The 25,811-nt window shown below is 40.7% G+C and overlaps 1 protein-coding gene across 1 annotated transcript in view; it reads left to right on the forward strand.

Annotated features, from left to right (window-relative positions):
- IBTK (inhibitor of Bruton tyrosine kinase) overlaps positions 1-25,811 on the forward strand; it is a 44,033-nt gene that overhangs the window by 12,328 nt on the left and 5,894 nt on the right. Inside the window, exons 7-25 of the mRNA XM_083431141.1 lie at positions 1,050-1,167; positions 4,761-4,941; positions 5,479-5,602; positions 6,700-6,874; positions 9,600-9,774; positions 10,712-11,320; positions 11,499-11,585; positions 12,907-12,989; positions 13,078-13,115; positions 16,011-16,107; positions 17,459-17,560; positions 17,995-18,112; positions 19,389-19,449; positions 20,225-20,352; positions 21,035-21,147; positions 22,818-22,966; positions 23,747-23,910; positions 24,562-24,654; positions 24,923-25,066. Of these exons, the coding sequence (XP_083287267.1) occupies positions 1,050-1,167; positions 4,761-4,941; positions 5,479-5,602; positions 6,700-6,874; positions 9,600-9,774; positions 10,712-11,320; positions 11,499-11,585; positions 12,907-12,989; positions 13,078-13,115; positions 16,011-16,107; positions 17,459-17,560; positions 17,995-18,112; positions 19,389-19,449; positions 20,225-20,352; positions 21,035-21,147; positions 22,818-22,966; positions 23,747-23,910; positions 24,562-24,654; positions 24,923-25,066 (2,759 nt within the window). The remainder of the gene's footprint in view (positions 1-1,049; positions 1,168-4,760; positions 4,942-5,478; positions 5,603-6,699; positions 6,875-9,599; positions 9,775-10,711; positions 11,321-11,498; positions 11,586-12,906; positions 12,990-13,077; positions 13,116-16,010; positions 16,108-17,458; positions 17,561-17,994; positions 18,113-19,388; positions 19,450-20,224; positions 20,353-21,034; positions 21,148-22,817; positions 22,967-23,746; positions 23,911-24,561; positions 24,655-24,922; positions 25,067-25,811) is intronic.

A 25,811-nucleotide genomic window follows, 5' to 3' on the forward strand; every position in this document is an offset into this window, starting at 1 on the left:
AGCACACCAAGCTGGTCTCAGCCAAGAAGTGGCCAACTAGCTGATCCCTTGCTGTGGTTTATTTCTACCTTTTTCTGTGGGACTGCATCAATGAAAGTGAGCAGTGGACCTATTCCTAAGCTTAACTGAAACTGCAGGTGGAATTTCCAAAGAGAGTGAGAATAAAAATTTACTGTATCATGGAAAAGTTACCTAACTAATAATTGTATTATCAATCTCAAGATCTTAGGATTGGGGGGGGGGGGCAACAGTTCAAACTAACGCAGTTTCAAAGTGTCTTCAAGGCTATAGGATACACACTTAGTATTTTTACTGCACTGTCCTATTCTAGTTGCCAAACAAACCTCTGTGTGCTTTTGATTTCATTGTTAAAAGTGAGCAGATCAGGCGGCTAAAACAAAACATTAAACTACAAAACAATTGGTGCTTGCAACACTGTGGCAAAGCACCTATGAAAACTGCCTGTAACAACTTAAGCAACCTGAAGGCCATTGGAAACTGTTGAAAGCCAGGTAGAAGAGAACCATTTTTATGTCACACCTGAAACTCAAGAGACATTGCCGAGTGACTTTTACTGAGAAGATGGTGGGGAGTCTCCACTACTTGTCAGTTTGCTACTGGACCAGGTTTAAAGTTTGGGTATTAATATTCAGGGCTCTGAACAACTCAGGACCTGCTCTGCCACTGAGATCATCATCAGTGGAAGCCCTCCTGGTTGTCATGGCTTTTTCCGTGTTGATGCCATCCTCTGGAATACCTTTCCTCTAGAAATAAAACATGTGCTGACTCTGTTACAGTTTTGGCACACGCTGAAAAGCATTTTGTTCCTCTTGGTGTTGAATGGCTTATGATGCCGGCCATTGTGGTTTTAAGTATTTTGGCACTGATTATGTTGTCGTGTTTTTAACTGTAGTCTGTATTGTTACATTGCTTTTATTTCTTTATTTTAAATAAAAACATTGCTGTCTCTTCTGTCAATAGCTAGAGCACAGTAGTAAATACTTGATAATAAAAACTAACACCTGTGTATGTTTGGATTTTTCATATAGGTTCAAGCAAAAAATCTTAAAGGCAGAACAGTGATTGGTGTGGCTGCAGGCAGGTTCCATACTGTTCTATGGACCAAAGAAGCGGTATACACAATAGGACTGAATGGTGGACAGCTAGGTGAGAGAGGGAGTTTTACATCTAAGGTGATGGCTGGGGGAAGAAGATTATTTTAAACAAAACATTGCCATTCGTTTAAGAAGCAGCTTAAAATCTCCTTGTTGCTTTACTAAGATTAGCTCCCTCTGTCAAACACCTGTATTTTGCACCAGTGACTATTTAGGAGTTCATATATTGACTGTCAAGTTAAATGTATTTTGGGTACTAGGGATTCAGACCTCAATATACAGCACTCATATGAAAAACCCATTGTTATTTGTCAATACATTTACATTTTTCAACAAGAATAAGTGAACTTAGCAAATGCATCCTCTGTTACAGTGGACCAGCTAAGTCTTTTTTCGTTTCCTTTGGTGCTAAACATTTTAGAGGGCAAATGATGGGAACTTGAGTTTTATTCCTTCGAAAAACCAAGGGACATCTTAAGGGGAAAGTGATTATTATCAGCTCACATGGCTATCTCAAAATTTGAGACAAGGTCTCTTAATTTATTAGAATTCAGAATAGGTAGCAAAATATCTGGATGTTGTCCTATCTGTTAAACCTGTTATGCTAGCTTATATTGTAATAATTGGCTTTATTGAGCCTGTGACTTTGTATTTTATACTTTGCATGGTTGGTTTGCTGACTAGTAAATGCTGGACTGTCAGTTTTACTGATAAAGCACAGAAGTTAAAAAAAAAATAGCCTTAAAGCAGAATGGTTAAGTCAAACTCTCTCACACAAACATGCATGCACACTTGCACAATCCTGGCATTTCTGCCCCTCACCATTCCAGCCCTGAGTGGTGGTGGAGGGGAAATCCTGCGATGTACTCTCAGAGAGCCAAGTGAAGAGCTTTATCTCTGATTTCAGTGCTGTGGTGATTAGCACTCAGAGAAAAGATTGACTGCTTTCTCAAATCAGCCAGAGAGATGTTTTATCTCCAAAACAGGAGATAAAATGCTCTCTGTGTTCTCTAGAGATCATTCTCTGCAGAACAGAGCGATTTATCACCCAGAATGAAACCGAAGCTGTGGGGGTGGAGGCACTGCCTGTGGCTTGCTGAACTGAATCCAGACCCTACCTCCCCTTAGTCTAAATGATGCTGTTAAAAGCTCAAAGTGGAAAAAGATTGGACAGCACTCTTTGTTCCACCCTGTGGCAACTTGCTAGCTCTCTTTATTCTCTCCGTCTCCACTGCGGATACTGAAATTCTTCTTTAAAATGCATACACGCAGAGGCCATAATTTGTTTTACAACAAAAATTGCACGGTGTAATTTTTATGCACAATGTGAAAATGTTTGGTGTGAGGACATAGAGTCCTATCATAGAGTGAAATGTTCTAAATTGGCTTTGGCATCTGAACTCACCAAATACTCCTGAGTGAGCATAGTAGTCGTAGAGTAAGAGGTGAGGTCCTCTTGAGGATTGGGAACTGATTAAGTAACAAGAAGCAGAGAGAAGGAATAAATGGACAGTTCTCGTAAGTGGAAGGATGTCGAAAGTAGAGTTCCCCAAGGACTGGTATTGGAGCTGTGCCTTTTAAATTGCTTCATAAATGATCTAGAGTTAAGGGTGAGCAGTCAGGTGGCAAGGTTTCCTGACAATACTAAACTGTTCAGGGTTGTTAAAACAAAGGGATTGTGAAGAACTCCAAAAGCACCACAAGGCTGAGTGTATAGGAGGTAAAATGGTAAATTACTTCAGTGCAAAGAAGTGTAAGGTGATGCATATAGGGGCAAAAAGTAAATCTTTTTTTAAGAATATTTTTTTATTAACCGACCAATCACATAAAATCAAACCAAATTACATAAATTCCAAATTACACAGCCGAATTTTAAATTTTTGTTGGGGGTACCCATATTTCAAGTTCCGAAGGGGATCCAATCAACTTCTTGCTTCTTACTGCTGTTTTAATGTCCACAAATCTAACCTTATGATGTTCAAGGACTATCCAGTCCTTTCTTATTGTTTTTCCACATCTCTTGTTGTTATTTTCATATATTTTTCCTTTCTCTTTGCTCTTTGTGACCTCTGATAGTCTCCACAAGCTGGTTAGAACAGTTTGTAATCCTGCGTGGATATTTTTTTTTTTATCCAGTAGCCATATCCAGACGTTTTCCATATAACATCACTTCCATACATCAAAACAGTCTTAGCGTCATTAATCTTCACCAATCTGCCTCCTTTCTCAAAACCTCTGAGGAGATTCACCAGGAATGCAGTCTGAAAACAGGTCTATTCCTCCTCCCGGCTATAAATCCTTTGGCAAGATGGCGACTCCGAATTAATTGCTGCGCCATTCCAAAAGCTCTTATTGCTTCTCGATCTCCATAAAGCATACTTTTGGTTAAAGTTTATCTCCACACAGACCTTAATCATCCTGCTTCGGTCAGTTCAACCGACGATTCTAATGAGGAGGGGTTCTTGTAAATCACATAGAAGGAAAGTAAAAAAGGTTCCCCCCCTCCCATTCAGTCCCGTTGTCAACATACCCAGCCTTTGGTGTATCTTCATCGTAAAATATTCCTGTTTCTCCAACCCGTCGTCTTCTTTCGCAGAGATCACTTAAATTAGCAAACTTCACTCCCCTTCTTCACTTGAAATATGTGCATTTGCTTCTTTTGTAATTAATTATTCCAAATTGCTGCAGCTAGTGCGCAATCAGAGACAGCGTCCAGGAGAGCAGAGGTCCACACGGGGGCATTCTGCCTAGGGCCCTCACCCCCTTCTTTCGAATTAGGCGGTGATTTATGGGCACAGCAGGCAAGGGCAGTGTTCCCCATTTCCTTGGGGCAACAAGGGAGGCTGCCTACTCCCATAACAGCCTCTTAATTACCCTGTGTGGATCGGAGAGATGGTATTGTTGGCCATCTTCCAATGCGCCCCTAGTGGCCCCCCGGCAAAAAGTAAATCTTCATTTCACGGGCTGCTGCTTCCTCCACCACCCACAGCAGCGGAGGAGGAAGGAACAGTTTGAAAGGGCTCCTTTCGGGCTGCTTCTTCCTCCTCTGCTGTTGCCGACAGCAGCAAAGGCGGAGGAGGAGGAAGAAAGAGCAGCCTGAATGCAGCCCTTTCGGGCCGCTCTTCACTTAGCCGCCGCCTCTGCCGCTCACAAGAGCAGGCGTAGGAGCCTGGTTGGGAGAAGCGCAGCGTAGCACAGCGCCTCTCCCAACCGCATCTCCTGTGCCTGCCCTTGCGAGAGGTGGGTGGTGGGACTAGTGGCGAGAAAGGGCTCCTTTCTCATTGCTCGTTCCGCTGCCACCGCCCGCCTCACTCGAGTATAAGCCAAGGGGGATATTTTTAGCATAAAAAAAATAAAATATATAAAAAATATGCTGAAAAAGTCGGCTTATACTCGAGTATATACAGTATCTGTACTTTGGCAGGGAATGCACTGATTTAGTGTAAAGCAGCTTCATATGTTGACCTACATTTATAAACTAGTTTCTGATGCTCCAGAAGTTTTAAGTGTGTGTGTGTGTGTGTGTGTGTGTAAATATGAATTGACAGCACTTGTTTCTGTCCTTCCTTTGAGTAGGAAAACTATTGGGCCACTTAATCATGAGTCTGAAAAAGTTTGCATTGAAGGTGTTCTTTTACATTGTAGGATACTTGCTAGATCCTAACGGAGAGAAGTGTGTAACTTCACCTCGCCAAGTCTCTGCTCTGCATCACAAAGACATTACTATGTCCTTTGTCGCTGCAAGTGATGGTGCCACAGTTTGTGTTACTGAAAGAGGAGATATCTATTTGCTCACCGACTATCAATGCAAGAAGATTGCTTCCAAGTGAGTGCTTTTCCTCAGAAAAGAAATCTATGAATTTACCCTTGTTAGTTCAGCCAGGACACTGAGGTCCAGCTCTGAGGGCCTTCTTGCGGTTCCTTCATTGCAAGACATGAAGCTACAGGGAACCAGGCAGATGGCTTTCTCAGTAGTGGTGCCCACTCTCAGCTTAGTATGTTCCTCCTTTTTTGCTTCTTTTCAGTGCTTCTTTATAGATTATGATGTCTTACAATGCAAAGCGGGTTTTATTTTTGTTCTTTATGAATATATATTTCTAACATATTTATGTGGCAAATATGTTTCACATGTCACATAGTTTGTATGAACTATTGGGCAATATGTTAGTAGAGGGCAGGGTAAAATCTTGTGATGAATCTTGTCCTAAGGTCAATATAATGGTTTTAGCATCTGTGATAGTCTGGTAGCAGTTGCTTGTTTGTAGCTTCTTTAACAGCAAAGTTGTTAGGTTTGTTATTTATGTAAGTGTTTCATTTTCTTTACAATTTTGATTTGTGTGTATTTTGTATTGTGATTGTCCAGGCAACTAAATCTAAAGAAGGTTCTTGTTAGTGGAGGCTACTTGGACTACAGAGTGGCTCCTGAACACCTTAAGGAAAATGGAGGCCAGAGGATTTGTATTCTTGCATTGGACCAAGCGGGAAGAGTAAGTTGACCAGTGCTGGGCCGCCACCCACTTTATAAAGTGTAAAGGCATACCTTGAAAGCACTTTATGTTTATAGCATGTAACTTAGTTATGCATTGTCACTAAATGCAAATGTATTTGTTTGCAGTAGTGACATGTAATGCCTCTCCAAGGGATGAACAGATCAGTCTATTCAGTCCATAACAGATTTACAAATGTTTATTCTTAAGTCCATTCCATTCTGTTTCTGCATCTTCTGCAAATGTTAAACATAAGCACACACAAAATTTAGTATTTTTGTATAGTTTTCTACTAAATAGGTATTTTTGAATGAATTTAATCCTAAAATATACATTTTATATACACAATTTTTCAGCCCATCACTGTGTTTTGATCTGATTAGTCCAGGAAGTGTGATTCAGGGCCCTTGACTTAAGTGGACCAAACAAAATTATCAAGCGTTCGTCATCTGCTCTAGCTTTTTCCTCACACAAGCTTGTCTAAATGTGACTAATGTCACACATAGTTCGGCCCTTAGATCAAGTCTGCATCTCTGTCTACCGAAAACCTTTTGCTGTTCAGCTGTGAGGCAGTTTGATCACTTTTACTTAAGACTGAAAAAGCAAACAAATTTTGCAAACTTTCAGGTGGTGGTGGTGGGGGACATGCTGACAAAGCTGCTTTCTTTGAGGATCTGATTCACAGTAGAGTTTTGCATGAGGAAGTGAGCCATACAGCCAATCCAGCAGCATCTTTACCTGCCCCATACCTCTCATGAATGTCATCAGGTGTGGGCCAGGTGGGCATGGTTAGGGGGAATTCAGTTTGGGACCTGTTCCAGGCTAAATTTGGCTCATGGGCCAGAAGTTCCCCACCTCTGCTTTAGGGAAGCAGGACAACTCTAGCTTAAAATTGTGTAAATCTGTATGAGGACAAAACAGATGGTGAGCAAATCCCCAAATAGGTTGCGGAAGCAGGAGTAGGCGCTAGTAGCTTCTTGGTGCATAAAGAATTTAGTTTAAAGCAATTAAAGAAGGCAGGGGGATAAATTATTGCAGAAATGTGTAAACTGCTCTCATTCTCTCCTCTCCTTACCCCACACTCCACAAATCTTTAGGTGTTTTGCTGGAAATCTGCCAACAATCCTTTGAAGCAGTGCCGATGGGTGTATGGCCGCCAAGTCTACATGTCTGATATTTCTTTAAACAGGAATGAAATTATGTTTGTTACACAGGACGGTGAAGCTTTCAAAGGAAAGTGGATGGAGGGGAACAAAAATTCGGAGAAGAAAGGTAAGTTAAGTAGATTTTTGAGTGTGCTAACTTTGGCTGAATGGAAGCAGTTGCGAGAGCAGTTTTGGGTCAATCAGTGTAAATGTGAACGTGAACACACAATATTTTTTTCCTGAGTTAAAACATAAAAATAAAAAGGAGATGTCTACAGTTGTACTACTCAAAGGACACAGGAATTCTAACAAGGGGCTACAGAGGTGCAGAGTGGCTGATCACTGCTTCTTGCACTGGCCAGGACAGAAAGCGGGGGGGGGGGGGGTGTCAGTTCTTTGTTTTTGATCTGCCAAATTTAGGTTGACGTAGCTGGACCCCTTGGCTTTGGATCCAAAGAAGCTGCGTCCCTGTCCTAGAATGCCGCTTTTGCAGGGATTTCCACTGGCCAACATAAAGAGAATTGCTGGCAATATTTTCCCACCCACGCTCCTTCGCTGTAGTAGAGCTTCCCTCACCAGTAGCATTCCTCTCTGCCAGCAGAGGATGGTGGAGAGAAATCTACACACAACACATACACACCCAACCTCAACATGGGGGTAGGGGAAGGATCACATTCTAAATCTAGCACAACTTGCGTTGTTTTCCCTTCCTACCCCTTCTCCATAACAACTATGAATAAACACATCGCTGAGTATATTGGTTGTCATTTGTACCTTTTGTAATGGAATTTTAAAAACAAGTTTCTATAGCACTGGTCTTAAGGCTTCTGTGTGGGCATGGGTTTTAGAGTCTTACCAAATTATGTTTTTTTTATTTAAAAAAAGCTTGACAGGATCTTAGTACTTGTGGGTTTTGGGGGGGGTCCTTTCTTTTGACTTTCTAACAATAGAAGCTTGTGGCCTCTAAGACCCACAGACAGAGGACTAAGCTAACTGTTGTGGGGGAAGGCAGTAGGACAGTCCCATGCCCAGGAGTTAACACCACGAAGAGGGGCCTTTAATTTCTTCTCCTTCAACTACATTGTTAGCTGTGAACCTGAGTGTCATAACGCTGTAGCACTACAAAGACTGAAGTATCAGGACTGGCACAGGTCCACTTAAAGCATGCAAAGGGAGGAATTAAAAAGCCTGAGGTTCAAAATTTTTATTTGCAGTAGCTGCCTTCTGTACCTTTTCCAGACTAATAGAGAGCTTTTAAGTATTTTCTCTTACCTGCTCTTTTCACTGATTTAATCTTCAATCAGCTTATTTTATAGGTATATCTTCTTATTCACCCTGTCCAAACAAATTAATTATCCAGTAGACTTTTTGTAGCTCTAACAGGGCTTTCTAATGTTCTGTTTCTATGGTAGGTGTATACACGAAAGGATTTGAGGGTATTTGTTCCTTTTCTTTTTCTTTTTTAGCCAACAGCAACATTTTTCTTTCTCTGTTTCTCAGGAATTTTCAGAATTGTAGTGTTTAGTTATTCTGCTTGCTGACACTGGACCTCCAATTCTGCTATTAAAAGGAAACACTGTTTTCCGCAGAGCAAATACTAGTAACTAGTGCCATCTAGTGCCATCAGAGCAGTATGCAAGCTTACATAAAAGTGTCAGGGAAATGATACTCTTATTTAAATAATGATAAAGACATGGGGCAGGCACACTTCAGCTTGTGGTATCAGCTTTATTTTACTAGAATCACAAGATTTACCAAAGTGAGCCCACTGCAAAAGGTGGAATAGTTCTGAGCAGTTGCTGAGAAACGGATTTTTGTGTGTCAAAACAGAGCTCAGCTCTGCACCCAGTCCTTTCGCACACAAATCCATTTTAGGTTTCCCCAAGCTTATTTAGTTCAAGGCGCATGTTTGTGAGGAGGGGATGTATTTCAGTAGTTTCTCAACTTCCTTAAAATTGCTGAGGGTCTTTGCAGACTGGCAGTTTTAATGTCCCCCCCCCTACTTGTAGCAATTGGAATTCCATAGACTTCAGATTGTAAAACACTAAAATACAAGAAGCAATAAAAATAACAGTTTGAATCAGTTTAAATATTCAGTCCAATGGATGTGCCACCTCCTATTTTTAACCACAAATCCACAGACACACGACAGACCACCTGATGAAACTCGTGGTTCATGAGCCACAATTTGAGAACCCCTAATCTATTGCAAATCACCCAGAGATCTATCAGTAGAGTAGTTGGGCTGATGAAATTTAAAACAGTGATTGCTGCATATGAATACAACATTCAGGATGTTTTATAGTCTTTAGTAGAGCTGGAAGTTCAACTGAATGATGTTCTGTACCAAAATATTTTCCAAAACTTGTAGAAAACTTAAAATTAGTTTGGAGTTTAAACAATTTGTGTATGTACCACTGTAAAGACTTCAAACTAATTATATGATTGGTGGATTTGTATCATTCAATTAACAAAACATTTTGAATCTTTTTTTAAAAAGGGGATATAAGATTCCACTCTAAGATGATGAGATTATTTTTTTCACAGGGTCTTTATTCATGGAAGCTTCAGTTGTAACTTTTTCCTACACTCATGCTGCAATTAAATGAGATAGTGTTCTATATTATTTTCCTACTTGTGGATGTTTCTCTGATCCAGCAGGGCTCTTCTTATGAAATTAGTTGTACTGTCTGGAAATCACATCAAGTATGAAGTAGTCTTCAATAAATGTCTAACTAAAGCCAAATACTTGCCTTTCAACGTTAGTGGAATTAGTGTAATGCTTCCAGCAAAACATTTTCCTATTTGTTTCCTCAGCTGATTATCTAACTAGTTAATCTCTCCAAATACAGCAGAGATTGTGACAAATGTTCAGAATTCCTCAACCGAGGTCTCATCTTGTGATACAAACAACGTATATGAACGAATTCGACTTGAGAAGCTTGCTTTTGTTCACAGAGCTGTTAATGTTACCACTGATCCTAATGGGTGCAACTTTGCTGTTTTACAGTCAGATCCTAAAACAAGGTATAGTTCAGCTATTTATGGGAATAATTTACCTAAAAGCTTTGAAAACAATATTTTTATTTTATTTTAAAACAATTCGGTGTTGTTTTCCTGGGCAAAGCCCATCCATACTAACTGATAGCAATACAAATTACAATTATTGAAAAACAAAAGAATAAAACCCATTCAAATCTTCCCATATCATTATCCACTCCAGCCTCAATTCAGCAAACAGGACCAAAATAACTCAAGGGAAGGCCAATGGAAACAAATAGGTCTTTTAAGCCTTATGAAAACTTACCGAGAAGGGATTTCCAATGCCATGAGGGCTCCCACCTCATAGACCTTAGGGGCACACACCACAAGGGCCTCTAAAACTAGTGCCTGGATGCAGTTCTCTTTCTTTTGATCTACTTGTGCTTTTTGATACTCTGGTCAATCCAGTCCTTTACTAATATTTAGCACGTGAGGTTATGATGAAGATATTCTTGCCTTCCTGAAAAGAGGGATGAAGTGCCCAGTCTTGCCTTCTGAAAATGGAACACCATATGCTACATTAAACCACAGCTATTAGTCTGCGGACTGGGAAAGCGTTGCTGGTACTGTTAAAAATATACAGGCATGAATCCAGTATATTTACGAGTCTACCACATACTCATGTGTGATGATGCATCTTGAGGGCTTTCGTTTAATGTTTCGAAGAAGGAAAGCAAATACTGCTTGGAACCAGGGGTGGGGGAAGCTGCAGCTCTCCATATGTTGTAGGACTCCCAGCTCCAGTCAGCCCCAGCCAGTATGGCCAGTGGTTAGGGACAATTAATGTTTTAGTCCAAACAGCGTCTGAAGTTCTTCAAGTTCCCAATCCCTGCCTTAGAAACTTGCTTTTCCTTGCATGGTGCATGAAGATGAAATGCAATGAAAGTCAATTCAAATAATTCTTATAACTCTCTTCTTCCAGTTTGTATGAAATCCCAAGTGTCTCGACTTCTAGTTTTTCTGAGGATTTTGGCAAATTGTTGGGAGAAGCAGAAATTACGGACAACATCCATGATGTGACTTTTCAAGTTGGCTCCAGGACTTTCCCTGTGCACAAGTACATTTTGGCAGCACGCTCTGACTTCTTCCGGAAGCTCTTTGAATCGGATCACAATTGGATCGATTCTGCTGATATTTATCGTAAAGATGAAGATGGTGTTGGCTGTGATCTCTTTGTGATAGAAAAACTTCACCCAGATTTGTTTATGTACATTCTGCAGTACATTTACACGGATACGTGTGATCTCCTCATTCATGGTCACAGGCTCAAAGCGGTGTACAAAGAAAAAATGGAAGAGAATGAAAACACTTTAATTACAAACTTGAATAAAATAGCTATCAATGGAGATGTTAATAAGAAGTCTGCGTTTGAGGTTTACAGAAGTAACCAAGTATACATGGGAAATGAAAAACAGAAGAGCAAACCAAAATCTGCTTCTAAGAAATGTAAGAGTGTTGGGGAAGAAGTGAATCTCATAAAAACATTGCAAGTTGCTGCAAAGAAATTTGGAATTGGGAGCTTAAGTTCAAGGTATGCTATCACTAAGGCTTTTTTATACACACACACGTGCTTTTTCTTTTTCTAACGGGTTGATCCTCAGGTTAAGTTGAATAAACATCTATAACTCTTCCTGTCAACTAATCCTGTTGCATTATTCTTTTTACAGTGGAGCGTTGTTATCACTTTAAACAATTCATTTTCCTTGCAGGCTAGATGGAGTCAGAATAGAAAATGGAAGAATAAACATTGCCAACAGAAAAACTGGCAACAAGCCAAAGCTAAACCAGAAAAAATGGTGAGTTTCAAAAGGTGCAGTATGGAAGCTTGAAGATTTCTATAGGGTATAAAAAGGTAAAGGTACCCCTGCCCGTACGGGCCAGTCATGTCCGACTCTAGGGTTGTGCGCCCATCTCACTTAAGAGGCCGGGGGCCAGCGCTGTCCGGGTCGCGTGGCCAGCGTGACAAAGCTGCATCTGGCGAGCCAGCGCAGCACATGGAAACGCCGTTTACCTTCCCGCCAGTAAGCGGTCCTTATTTACTTGCACCTGGGGGTGCTTTCGAACTGCTAGGTTGGCAGGTGCTGGGACCGAGCAACGGGAGCGCACCCTGCCGTGGGGATTTGAACCGCCAACCTTTCGATTGGCAAGTCCTAGGCACTGAGGCTTTTACCCACAGCGCCACCCGCATCCCTGGGTATAATGAAAGCCATTCTATAGGTATAATGAAAGCCAATTCAAATAATTCACATAATTCTGACTTCTAGTTTGTATGAAGTCCCAAGTGTCTCAACTTCTCATTTTTCTGAAGTTAACCTTGTAAAATAAAACTTAAAACTATACATTCAAAAATTTCTCTTAGTGAGAATAATTGTTGTGCATTTTATCACATGGATAAAACATACGACATGTTTGTGACCAAACCTCCATGAATTTAAGCAGGAAAAATCCTTGCTACTCCTATTCTTGTAAAATGCTTACTGAGCCATCACTGCATGTGAACGGGATCTGTTCCGGAGCCCTGTTCACATCATGAGCAGAATGCAACCCGCGTCTGGGGGTCGCGATTCGCCGCGTCTGCGCATGTGCGTGACGTCATTCTGAGCGTCTGCGCGTGCATGAGCGGCGAAACCCGGAAGTAACCCGTTCCGTTATTTCCGGGTCGCCGGGGGACACAACCTGAAAATGCTCAACCTGAAATGTCTTTAACCCGAGGTATGACTGTAAATATGTGAATCACTGCAGAACCAAACAGCTTGCCGTATGCTGAACTGTTACTGACCATACGCCTCTATGTCCATTAAGGCCGCTCCTCTTCACAGAGGGGCAGGGTTGTGTCGGCTCTTGCACATTCCCGTGGTCAGTGGGGGCGTGTTGAGTCCCCCATGTCATGGGGGAGTCCCGGATTGTGTCACGCCCACAGCCAACCAGATTGCCCCCCTCTCTATGTTAATTAATACCCTTCCCCATGTGTACTAGCCTGTATAAACTGTTCAGTTTCTTAACTCCGGAAAAAATCTGGTGATTATCCCCCTATTATCCCCCTGCATTACTTGTTTGTATTAAACCACATTTGCATTTTAATGTCTCCTTATAGTAGGTTTTTTAATTGTTTTGCAGCTCGTACCTCTGCGATGTGACCATGAAATCTGTAGATGGAAAAGAATTCCCATGTCACAAATGTGTGCTCTGCGCAAGACTTGGTAGGTATAATGTAAGGTACTTTGACCACGTTATTAATAGAGATCTGTCTTTTAATGCATGTCAAAATGAGGTCTCTCTCCTTTTCAGACTATTTTCACAGCATGCTGAGCAGCTCCTGGATTGAGGTAAGTGTGCCTGTATAAGTGCTTGGATGCATTGCCCTTCGTCTTTAATTTGTGCAAAAATATTTACTCAGGCGTTGTGGGGGAGAAAGTAATTATTCACGAAAGAGAACTTTGTAATGGCTTGCAAAACAGAAGGCAAGAATATAAAAATTATCCAGCAGTGAATTCTACATGTGCACCCTTCATTACATAAATGATATTGAGCACAAGGGGCCTTTTATAGTAGCTGTGTGCTGTGCTATGACACATTAGTTGGAATACTGTTTCGATGATGGGATTTTAATTGTGGTTAATTTATGGCAGCTTAATTAAAAGAAATGGGGGGAAAAGGTTTGAGGGACTATAGAACACATGCTTTGCATGCAGAAGGTCCCAGGCTCAGTCCAGACACCTGCAGATAGAGCTGGGACAGATGCCTAGCTGAAACTCTGGAGATACACACCAATTTCTATGCAGTACAGAGCTAGGTGGACCAATGTTCTTACTCTGTGTAAGGAAGCCTCTCTGCCTAAGATTGGAGAGGCTTCATGGCCAATCAGAGTAGACACAATAATGGATTAATCATTAGATGGAGCAATGGTCTGGCTTGGTAAAAGGCAGCTTCAGAAGTTAATAAATTTGTAGGTTAGAAATAGTTATAAATGCCTTATTTCTGAGCCATACTTTGAAAATAACCCCAGCAGCCTTTTATTTTGGCTTAGTTTGCACATAATTCTAAGCTAAACCATTACTTAGCGTGGACACACTGGCTCCCAGAGAGAGAACAAAAGTTGGTTACATCTTGTGGTTGCCTGGAGTGAGATTAACCAGAAGCCCAGGTTTGGATGACATACTAAGCCAAGCTATGGCTTGGTTCATAGCAGCAGCAGCAGCAGCAGCAGCAGCAGCAGCAGGAGGACCAGAGGAGGAGCCTTGATTTCCTCTCTGGAAACCTGCAGACTCACTCATTCACAACAAGTCATGATTTGGCCTATTGTTATGTCCAAACTGGGTCTTTCTTTCCTTTTTGAAATTATTTATTTATTTATTTATTTATTTATTTATTTATTTTACAAGTAAAAAATTGTCACCTTACCAAATGCATAACCATATATAGAGATTTCTCTGAATCCCTCGACTTCCCACCTTCCCCTCCATGGGTCCTATTGTCAACTGTATAATCAATATTTTGTATCTTTCTATATTGTCCATCGTATTAGTTACATTACAAGTGTTGTTAGAATCCTGCTAATGTTTTCATCTGCTTACAGTGGTCTCCTAAATAAATTAGAAACTTTCCCCATTCTTTCTTGGAGTTATTGGCTTCTTGGTCCCTGGGTCTTTCTGTCTTGTGCTCTTATTGAAATAAGCCCACCCATGCATGTGAAATGTGTTTGCCTTGGTTGCTTCCTAAAATACCACATAATCAAATATCAAGACCCAAATAATCAATAGCTAGCATTTTTTGCATAGTACCCCCTGCCCCCAGCCCTTGCCATATAGAAAATGCTTTTAGAAACTAATGAACCTTTACAGCAGAATATTACCACATGCTCTGCCAAATATCTAACGTGTATGGAATTCTGTCCTCCTAGACTTCCTACTGGCCATGATGGGATAGATATTTTATTCTGCAGGTTGACTTTTGGTAGCTAGTAGTTATTGACCTCTTTGGTTACAGGTAATGCTTGTACACTTAAAGAATTAATTAGTAAGCACTTGCGCAAGTTCTGCCGGTTTGAGTTTGTTTTAGGCGATGGATAGATGTGAATGACAAGTTTGTGGCTTGCTGTTCTCTTTAATGGTGGACACATAATACTAGAGTTTGAAGTATGTAACAGTAACCCAGAAATTGGTTCTTGAAATTCCTTCCATGTTACAGCAGTCCATCTGAACCGAGATTTTTCCAATAAACGTTGAAAACGTTAAGTCGGATCAAGTCCTCTTCAAGTTTATGCATATTGAAAGTGCCAGAGGATGACTAATAGCTGTGAATAATCTAATGGAACCTCTTACTACTTTATTTCCCAAATGGGGTGTTTGCCAACAATCTTGAGATAATTCTGTTATGACTGCAGAATGCTATCTTCATAAGAAGTTTTTCCTTTTGTTTATATTTGGCTGGTTTGTTTAGAGCAGTTGATTAGGGATGGATGCTCTATGTCAGTGTTTCCCACATTGTGCACCACGAGAAGTTGAAGGTTTTTTATAAGCCCAGCACGCATAAATGCAGAGGAGGTTACCCTCTGCATCTCAGCATGATGTACTGTTCTCGCCTGTCTCCTCCTAATCAGTTTCTGTTGGGAGTGGGTAATTTGGTCAAGCTCTCCATTGGGTGCCATTGTATCATTCCTAGCATGGGCTTTCTATTCCATCATCTTCCAAACAAGAGGCATGCTCAGAACTATGACCCATGCAGAAACGTTGGAGGTGTGCTTCCTTGAGGATTGGTCACTCATACTCATACTCTAAACCCTTTAGTAAAATGTGCATCTGAGGTCATTGAAGGGGGAACGTGTTCTGTGGCTGTTGGAACCTTTGGAAACACTGCTCACCCACCCTGTTAGTATGTTGATTTTTATGAAAGCTACCAAGACACTTTATTAATATATAGTAGAATACAGTAGAATACTGTAGAATACAGAAGAGTAAACACAATACATTGGTGATCTGGATTATTTGGAAAGGATCAAGGTTTATGTATTCTTCTTCTTCTTCTGCTGCTGCTGCTGCTGCTACTGCTACTGTTATTGTTGCTACTACTAGTTTTACTAGTTTTCTGTTGCACGCACTATTTGTAATGGCATATATCATTTTTAAAATCTGATGACTTCCCTAAAGGTTCGCAAGGAGCTTCTACTGGATCTTAAAGTGGGCTGGCATTTGAAATGTTTGTTTAAACCCGCTTCCATTTAGGCATCATGTTGTGCTGCTCTGGAAATGCCATTCCCCTCTGACATCCTGCAGGTCATCCTGGATTATATTTACACTGACGAAGCTGTTATAGTAAAAGGTAAGGACTTTAATAGAATGGGAATAAATTACATGCTTGGGAATCTGGGAACAGGAGGAGGAGGAGATGAAAATAGTATCAATAGCAAAATGCCAGCTTAATGGATTAAATTACACAAATGGTATAATGTCATGGAAACCCAACAATTAAAAACATACTATTACACAATATTAAAAACAGTTTGAAACAAGTGTAAAGAGCCAGGATAAAGATGTGTGTTTTCAGCATTTGCTGAAAGCAGTGCAATGAAGGTACCAGACATACCTATGTGGGAAGCGAATTCCACAACTAAGGGACTGCTGCCACGACTGCCCTGAGCTTCTGAGGGCAATGGAGCAACCAAGAGGGCACCTTCCACTTGTGTTAGCACCTTGAGAAGTTAGGGAAGGATGTGATCTTTCAGGTATTTGGGGCCTGAGTGGTTTAGGGCTTTAAACATTGAAGTGTGCACCTTGAATTTGGCCTGGAAATGAACTGGTATGCAGAACTGGTATTTTAAAATGGCATGTATGAGACCCGAAGGAGCCCCACCCAGTCATCTGGCTGTTGCATTTTGGATCAAGTTTCTGAGTCATCTTCAAGGGTAGCCCCACATAGAAGACATTACAATTATCCAGTCTGGAAGTTACTGGAATATGGAGCACAGTGGCCAAGTCATTTCGGTACAAAAGGGGCCACAGCTGTAGCTGAAAAAAAGGCACTGCTAAGCACCTGAGCCTCCAGTGAGAGTGTTGAATCCAGGAGCACCCCTAAGCTGCCGGCCATCTCCCCACCTTCTGGAACATGAGCAATCAGGACACATAGTACCTCTGTCTTTTCAGGACCAAGCTTTCTCCAAGCACTGATCTAACACACCAGCTCCCTCTCCTGGTTTAATTGGAGCAGAGAGATAGAGCTCGGTGTCATCTGCATATTGACCACACTTTACTCCAAATCACCTTATGACAGAGATGCAGATGGCTGATTATGTAAAAATGGCATCATGTCTTCCATAAACCAGAAAAATATGAAAGGGTAGAGGAGGGTTGAGGCAACTACTAGATCTACTAGGACTAGAACAAGTACTGGGAGGTTGCAAAGGCATTGGATTAAGGTTGCAGAAAGCTGAGATCTGTACCTTTTTTGGTAGCCTCAGTATGGCACACAGAATAGGGATAGTCCCGTCCCCCCCCCCCCCCAGAGAGTGACTTGCACATTCCAGGCTAACTAATCATCTGAAGCCATTTGCAGTTGAGTGGGCTGATTCATACTGTGTTGTGTTAGACTGTAATCTTGGCTGAGTTAACAGATAGACAATAAATAGAGAAAGTTGGAAACTAGGCTCAAGATACAATTTTCCAATGATTTCCAGAATCTCAAAATGTGGAATTCATCTGCAATATTCTTGTGGTAGCGGATCAGCTCCTTACGTTGCGACTGAAAGAAATCTGTGAAGTAGCTATTACCGAAAAACGTGAGTTGTTACTGGATTGACCCTGTAGGAATGCTACTTATTGTTTTAAAGTTACACAATAGCTTGCATGAATGTCAAAATATGATGTTATTTATTGCACATCATTGTAGTGTGCCTGTTAAAATAAAATGTTTAGGCCCAATGACATTCAAATTGTGCTGTAAGGAACCCTAGTAATGGTGGATAAACTTTCTGAAATAAACTTTCCATTATAAATCTTCCTTTGCAGTATGCACCTGTGGAGCATGAAAGGAGGAATTTTAGATAATGCATTCCATTTGTGCAAGTCCAAATGGCTTTGTTAGTGCCCCAGATGATCTATGTACATACCCCAGAATTTTCTGCAAAGCACTATAAATTTATATTGTGGATAAGTGGCATTTTAACAGAAATGGCTTGGGAAATGTATTCTCTTCCTTTCCCCCCAATTTCAGTTACTTTGAAGAATGCTGCTGAGCTTCTGGAGTTTGCAGCAATGTACAACGCTGAGCAATTGAAACAATCTTGCTTGCAATTCATCGTTCTAAACATGGCAGCTATACTTGAAACAAGGTAAAAGCAATCCGTGGCACTCCATGCTCAACTACTGTCTCAGACCATAACCCACAGGGAAATGAGTAGTATATTAACATTCATTGAGCGTTTCCTGCTTTGACATCAACACACCAGGTTTAAAAAGCAGTTTGAAAATGTAACACATGAACATTTTAAAATAAAAGAGCTGGCAAGCAAGTGACATTGATAAACACATGCGATTTAAAGAGAATGCTTGTGTCACATTTCAAACAGATTTTCAGAATGGAGTGAGGGAGCCATTATTTAAAAGGTTTTGGAGGTTTGGCAAAAGTAACTATAGCTCTCTTCGGGCATTAAGGCTCATGTGCTGAGTAACAGGGGCACGCCAAGTAGTGTACAGGGCCTTTGAGTATTCAGCTGTGTACAGATAAGCTTTGTCAGCATAGATAGATGTGCTGTTCATCTGAAGGCTAGTGGATGGAGTTATTCATGGTATTGCCACTTCCTGCTGCCATGTCACTCAACACAGGAGCATTAAAGCCTGAAGAGGGTTTGTGCCTGTACTGGATCCCTGTCTTTTACCACATCAGTTTCAAGTTACAAGGGCCTAGCCTCTAGATTTCCTAGTTCTGTTCCCTTAATATTTACCACTCAGATCTTTTTCCTGTTCTCACAGTCTTCTATGCTCTTCTCTTTGATCCATTTTGCTACTGGTGCCTTCTGAATGGCAGGCTGCATCCCATGTAGTCCCAGCCAGCATAGTCCCAGCCAGCATAGCCAATGGTCAGGTTTGATGGGAATTGTAGTCAAAAACATGGAGGGCACCAGATTGGGAGAGGTTGCCCTACATAATCTCTGCTCTTGTCTGTTCTCTTTCCTTTCATCATTTCTCCTTTCCTACTTCACCTGCAGATTCTCTTTTCTGTACCATCATAGCAGCACCTGTAGTTCTTTGCTTGATTTCTGGTCTTGGGAAGTTGTTATCTGGAGAGCTGTTGTACCATTACTCTTTCTACCCACTCACACTTGTACCATTAATAATAATAAAAAAAGATTACCTGGAAGTTCTAGAATTGGGACTAAGCCAAGAGACAGTTCACAAGCAGGCATTTACAGGTCTAAGGTCTGTAGCAACTCATTAAACCGCCAGCACTTTAGAATCTTGTTCTGTTATCAGTACACCCAAATACTTTATGAATTAAGTAGAATTTATCAAGATTGCCTTTCATTTCCTTGTGCTTGGGCACAACTAAATGTTGAGTGTCATCAGCGAGCCACTCTTGAATTTGCATTTAATATGTGTTTGTCTTAGGGCTCTAGATGTTTTAAGTGATGACGTTTTGAAGGACCTTTCCGTTTCCTACAGAAAAATGGTAAGTGCTATTATTCGTTGAAGTAGGCTAGATTTTAAAGCAGCTTGAGTGATGAAATGTCTTGATATGTCTTTTGTTAAAAGAAATTCTGACCAATTTATTTTCTAATTGTGCAGCATTGATAATCTGTCTCATGGTTTAAATTGCCATAATAGAAAAAGAGTCCCGCAGATACTAAAGCAAGACTCCTCCAGAGTCTGCTGAACTGTCGTTATAATGAATAAAATATAGGTTTAGAAACTTTGTCAAGGCTTCACCAGGTATTTACAACTTTACTTGGATTATATTACTGCAAATGTTTTAGGTTACTTTATGAATCATCTATATATGCCAACACATCCTTAGAGTAATCGTATGGAGGGTTTCTCTACCATGCCATACTTTAAACAAGGGGTGGGTGGGTGTTCATTTTTGGTCTGAGGGCCACATTTACCCTGGGGCAAGCCTCTGGGAGCCATATACCAGCAGTGTATGTGGCCCTCTTGACTGAAATAATCAGCCCAATGACCTGGGAGCACTGGGCTCCATCCGCAGCAGTGCTTTGCCACCTTTAATGTTTATTCTCTTTGCTGCCACCAAAAATAGTGGTGTCTGGGTGCAGGGAGACAAAAATATGTGGGAAATGAAGCCCCCAAACTGGGGGTTAGTTACTCTTCTTCCAAACTGGATTTTATGGGATTTCAAAACGCACAACAACATAGATTTTTAAAATATGCATTCAGTGCCTACCTGTCTTTCCTAGTGCACAGCTTAACAAGCATTTGTGATGTTGTAGATTCCTGCTATGGTCAGAAGGGTAATTACTCCATACCAAGATGGCCCTGATATTAGTTCCTTGGACCCTGAGGAAGGAGAAACCTTTGTCTTCCTGAAAGAAGAGCTGAGTGCAGAGCAAACTACTCAGTAAGTGTCTGCCTGCCCTCCACCTTCTACTGCTGTGAGTGACGAGGTTTCTAGTGTGGCGGTAGCTCTGTTGCTTCACAGAGCCTCAGTGGCAGGTTTGCATTGCTCTGCTCACCTCTCGCCTGCTGTGTTCCTATTTGTTTTCAGTTATTCTAAGCAGCAAATCTGAAGCTAGAATGGAACAATGTGGATTGGTGTCAGTAAACACATTCCGTATAAAAGTTTTTAAATGTCAGAATTTTCTTTGGTAAGGAAAAACTACTGCTCATACATCTTTTGGTTCAAATAGTAAGGGGGACTGGGGTGGGATGGAGAAAGGATTATGAGAGTAATTTGCTTTTAAATGCACTGTGTTATGTTCCCTGGGTATCGTAAATCCCCAGTGTGAATCTCATTATCCCAATTCAGAGCTGAGCAAGAAAAGATGGAGAAAGGGTATTTGTTAAAGCAGGGGCTGATTTGTAGAGCTCAGGCACTTAAATTTAAAGAAACAAATTCTTGTATTTTTATTTTAAAAAAACGTTTGTCTAAAATAGCTTTTAAAAACTAGGTTAGGAAAAGACACGGTCCTGATATTGGGAAAACTTGGGCCTGGGAGAATGTAGTAAGAAAAGTTGAAATTCTGTTTGTCATAATAAAAAAGGAAGTGGAATCTAAATAAAAGTGTTTTGCTTTAATCCAGGGAAGCTCTTTTCAAAAAAGCAAAAGCAAAGGCGAAGAAGAAGCCACGAAAACGGTCAGACAGCTCAGGAGGGTATAATCTTTCTGATATTATTCAGAGCCCACCCTCTACAGGTTAGTGGCAGATGAGCTTTGTTTTCACTACTGATTTGTAGATTGCGTTTAAAGTGGCTGTCAGTTAAGTAAATAATAGTAATAATCTGCATACTCACAAAATAGTAGTGTACTAGGTATGGTTCTCATTTCTATTAGTTCTGTAATGCCAGAGTTAGCTCTGGGATGCATGGATCTCAACATGGTTGAAGACTAGTCACCTAATACATTGCGAATATTGTATGGATCATGTAGGAAGCAATTAGTATGCATGCTTTCTTGATACTTTGGCCGAGTTATTTGTGGCTCTCTACCTGTTCCTCTAGAGCCCCTTCCACCTGACAGGATCAGCGGAAGGTTTCTGATTCACATGTGTCAGCTGCCAATTTGTTTTTCATGTACTATTGTAAATCTGTTGCATCATGTGACAATCGTTTTCCAGGCTGAAAAGTTGTTGGTGTGAGTGACTTGCTGGGGCTTGTTGCTACTGTATTGCCATTTGTTTTTGCTTTCATTGTGGCTGTGGACTTGATAATACATAATGTTTTGATTAAGTTCTGTAAATTGTACCCCAAGGCTGCAAAGAGCTGTGCTGAAATGAGACAGGGCTTTCCCCTGACCTCTGAAGTTGCAGGCAACTTCATTGCTGTAAAAGTGATGAAGCCGGTTCACTTGTGCAAGATGTGGTGCATTCAGCTGCTGCTGTTTCTCTCTGTCTCTGTATCTCTCACTCGCTCTCCATTATATGCAAGAGCTTCCTCTCAATAGTCCATGACAAAGTAGAGCAAACTAAAATCTTCAACTGAAAAACACGTTACGTTATTCTGTATCGCAAGATGGCTTGTTTGTATCATTATTACAGTACAACTTTATTACATGCATAATAGATAATCAAATCACTGGTGTTGACTCCCAGAGCTTCAACAGGACCTTGCAGAAACAAACAACTTCAAGGGATGTTAGAATACATACATGCATACATATTCCTTAGCGTCCAGTTTGGCTGCTGCCCCAGCACAGGCAGCAGTAGCATTGGGCATCAGGAAAAGCAGAAGACACTCTTCTGTCTCTGCACAGGGCTCAGTTTCCTTAACAAGAGCCAGTAAAGGCATTGGGAACAACAGACAGAGCTCTCTCCTGTGCCTCTTCATTTCCCAGAAAGTACAGTGGTACCTCGGGTTACAGATGCTTTAGGTTACAGACTCTGCGAACCCAGAAATAGTACCTTGGGTTAAGAATTGTGCTTCAGGATGAGAACACAAATCGTGCTCCTGCGGTGCGGCGGCAGCGGGAGGCCCCATTAGCTAAAGCGGTACCTCAGGTTAAGAACAGTTTCACGTTAAGAACGGACCTCCAGAACAAATTAAGTTCTTAACCCGAGGTACCACTGTACAGATAAGTAGTGAAGAGTAAATGGTGAGATTGGAGTGAGGAAGCTATCTGCTAAACTGGCTGGTGTAGCAAGTGTAGCTGTTGGCGGTGTGTGCATGCACCTGGATGCAAGGGTGAGATCAGGGCTGGATCTTTTGAAGTCAAGCAGATGGGCTGTAAGGCATAGGATAGCAATCCCCACCCCAACTCAAACAACTTTTTCATCTCAGGGAACTTACATTGCCAGGATATGGTGTTAATCAAGCTTGAATTACAGAGACTAACCATTTCTTTTTTCCTTCCTCTCCTAATACTTGTAGGGATACCGAAACTAGATAAAACCAACTCCATTGAATCCCTCCCTGAAATGCTGACCTCGGATTCTGAAGGTAGCTACGTAGGAGTGAATAGCCCCAGAGATTTGCAGTCCCCTGACTTCACAGCAGGATTCAATGCAGATAAAGTTGAGGTTAGAGCATCTTAATTTCTCTTTTTGCCTCAGTGTTTACTAATTAAATAAAACACAGCATCTAATGTTTTTAAACATGTGTGCCAATCTTTTCTTTTTTTTGCTTTTGAGTTTGCAAAAAAAAGAAGAAGCCAAAAAAGAAGAATAAGCTTGGGGATCTTCTTGAACAGCAAACAAACCTTGATGGGTCTTCAAAATTCTGGTGTGGCTGTGATGAGACACATTTAATGTATATGCATTTGGTAACTGAATAATGCAGATATTATGTCTCTTCTTTAGTTGGCTTCTTTCTAATCTTTATGTATGCCACATAACAGAATGCCTTCTTTGCTTAATGTAGCATAAATTTTAAAGGAGCGAAATGGCTACATTGTTGCATTTAATTGAATAGTTGTATTGGATGCAGTGATATGAATAAGTTATAAAATGATTCTCTTAAAACTTGAAGGACTGTAGCTCTTATAAATACCACTTACTGTGAACATGATTACACTCTTGAAATACATTCACAGTGCAGTCCAGAGCACCATGCAGGGCTTTTGACATGTTAAGCCACAGACCTTCCACGCTGTGTTGCATGGCAAACCATTTCTAAAGCTGAAGGGTGTTGAAAATCTCACAGAATATGAGATTCATGCCAAACTCTTGGGCATGCCTGAAGTAGCTCTCTCGATCTACTTTGGATTAAATGCAGAATCTGGTTTTGTTCTCATCATATTTGTCTGTAAATGCACATATTGTGACTTAAAACTGTGTAATTTTAGTGTGCTTTGACTTTAGGTGAAAGAGAAAATGTGTGTTTCCAGTGCACACGTTCCAAATGCTAAAAAAGAGGTGAAAATACCCGAGAGAACATCGTTGCAAAAAATATCTCTTCCACAGTGCATTCCTAACAACAAAAACACCTCCGCAAGCTCTTCCAACTGGGTTATCAGCTCTTTTAGGTATATATGTTTGTTCCCACGTGTGTCATGTGCTGAGTTATTAGCAGTATTTGAGTCGGTTGCTGATGCCATGAATTAGGTAAGTTAAAATGTGAACTGAATTTCTCCTCCATCCTAGTGAGCCTTCATTGTGGAAGGGAAGTTCACATCCCAGAGGGCATTTGCCCTGCATAGTTGTTGACATGTTTTCTGATGCATCAGATGTCCAGGTTATTTAGTGTTATGCACGTTAAGTTAAAAGCAATTATATTGACTCTGTGTTGAAAGTGCTACTTCCCCCTTTTCATTGGTAGTTACTACGACTTTAGCTGTGTAAAAGTTGCAGCCCAAATGGGCTGGCTTTTAAGGATCTACTTCATGGTAGGCTTTGAAAGAAAAGTCACCAAACTTCACACGAACTAAAAGTTAATGTATTGGGCATCGTCAGTAAAACTAAAAGTGTCCCTGGTGTTTGCATGTGTTCCCTGAAAAACATATAAAACATTCTATTTGAGGTTTGCCATAATTGAGGAAGGAGACATAAATTATACATCCGGTTACAAAATATATGCAAGATATAGAATATTTCAGTGGTACTTGGCAAGTAGAAGATAAGTAAAAATGGATGTCTTGAAAAGTAACAACTTGTTGTGGTGTTGTTGTTTCATTCAGTCCTGCCAGTCCCCCTGCTATGGATTTAAGAACTATTATGGAAATTGAAGAAAACATGCAAAAATGTGGAAGCATGCCAAAGATAAATTCAGGGTTGGTAAAAGAAAATGATTTAATAAGAGAAATGATAAGATCTATTTGTGTTAATTTAAATTCTTAACTTACTTATAAATTCATAATTTTTGAGGGGGGGCTTTGAAACTTTGGAAATAATTTTATGGAGCTCTGATCTACCTGATGATATAGCACCTGTCTTGCCTCAGAAATATTGTTTATTAATTGCATGATTGTGTAAAAACAGATCAGGAGGGATTTTATAGGCTGTAGTAAACAACTTCACATTTCTGTTTGTAATTTTTAGTAGACCCACTTCTCATGGAAGTAAGCTTTCTCAGAAGCAAAGGAAGCTGATTGCTATGGCTGCTAAGGATAACAGCCCAGAGATTGTGCCAGAGGCAGCCATGCCACCAACACCCCAAAATGCTGCAAAACCAGGGAATGTATGGTATGTTTCTTAGTATGCCTTAGTGTTAATGCTTGTGGAGATCTATTTCAGTCTTTAAAATAAGCTTTGTTTCAGCTGAGCAGAACACCTAAGTAACTTATTAAGTAGTGAGGAATTTATCTGAACCCAAGCAGTATTTTTAGAATTGTCTCTTTTCTGTTGTGGGCAAGCTTTCTCAGGGTTCATGAACAAACCTACATATACAAACAACTTACTGCAGTGCTAGTTTTTAATCATGCTATTGACCCATCTAATTTAGTGCTGTTCACCCTCTTGCCAGAATACTTTCCTTCTCTTTTGCACCTTTCTTTTTAACTAGACTTGTCTTAGATTGCATCTGGGGCCTTGTACAAAGTAAGCGAATATTGCGTTTTCCAAAGCATTTCCAAAGTTTTGTAGTTTTCCACAGTAGCCCAAGGTGAGGGGGAGAAACACACTGGGCACCTTTTAAAATTGCATTATATATCTGTCATGTTTGTATCCTGTGCTTCCTACCAGGAGCTCAGGATACACGACATTTTCCCACTGTATACTCTCAACAGCCCTTTGAACTTGGATTGGCTGAGAGATGATGACTAGGCCAATATTACAGAGTGAGCTCCATAGCTGAGCAGACATTTCAACATGGTTGGAAATTTATTTTTCTTTCCACTACAATACATTACACTGGCATACATTGGTGTACTTCAGCTGTGGAATGAGTTTTGGTTTAATTTTAATGTGGGCATAGATGGCCAAACTTCCT

The sequence above is a fragment of the Podarcis tiliguerta genome (genome assembly GCF_965153285.1).
Source record: "Podarcis tiliguerta genome assembly, chromosome: 3".
In the NCBI taxonomy this organism is placed as follows: Eukaryota; Metazoa; Chordata; class Lepidosauria; order Squamata; family Lacertidae; genus Podarcis; species Podarcis tiliguerta.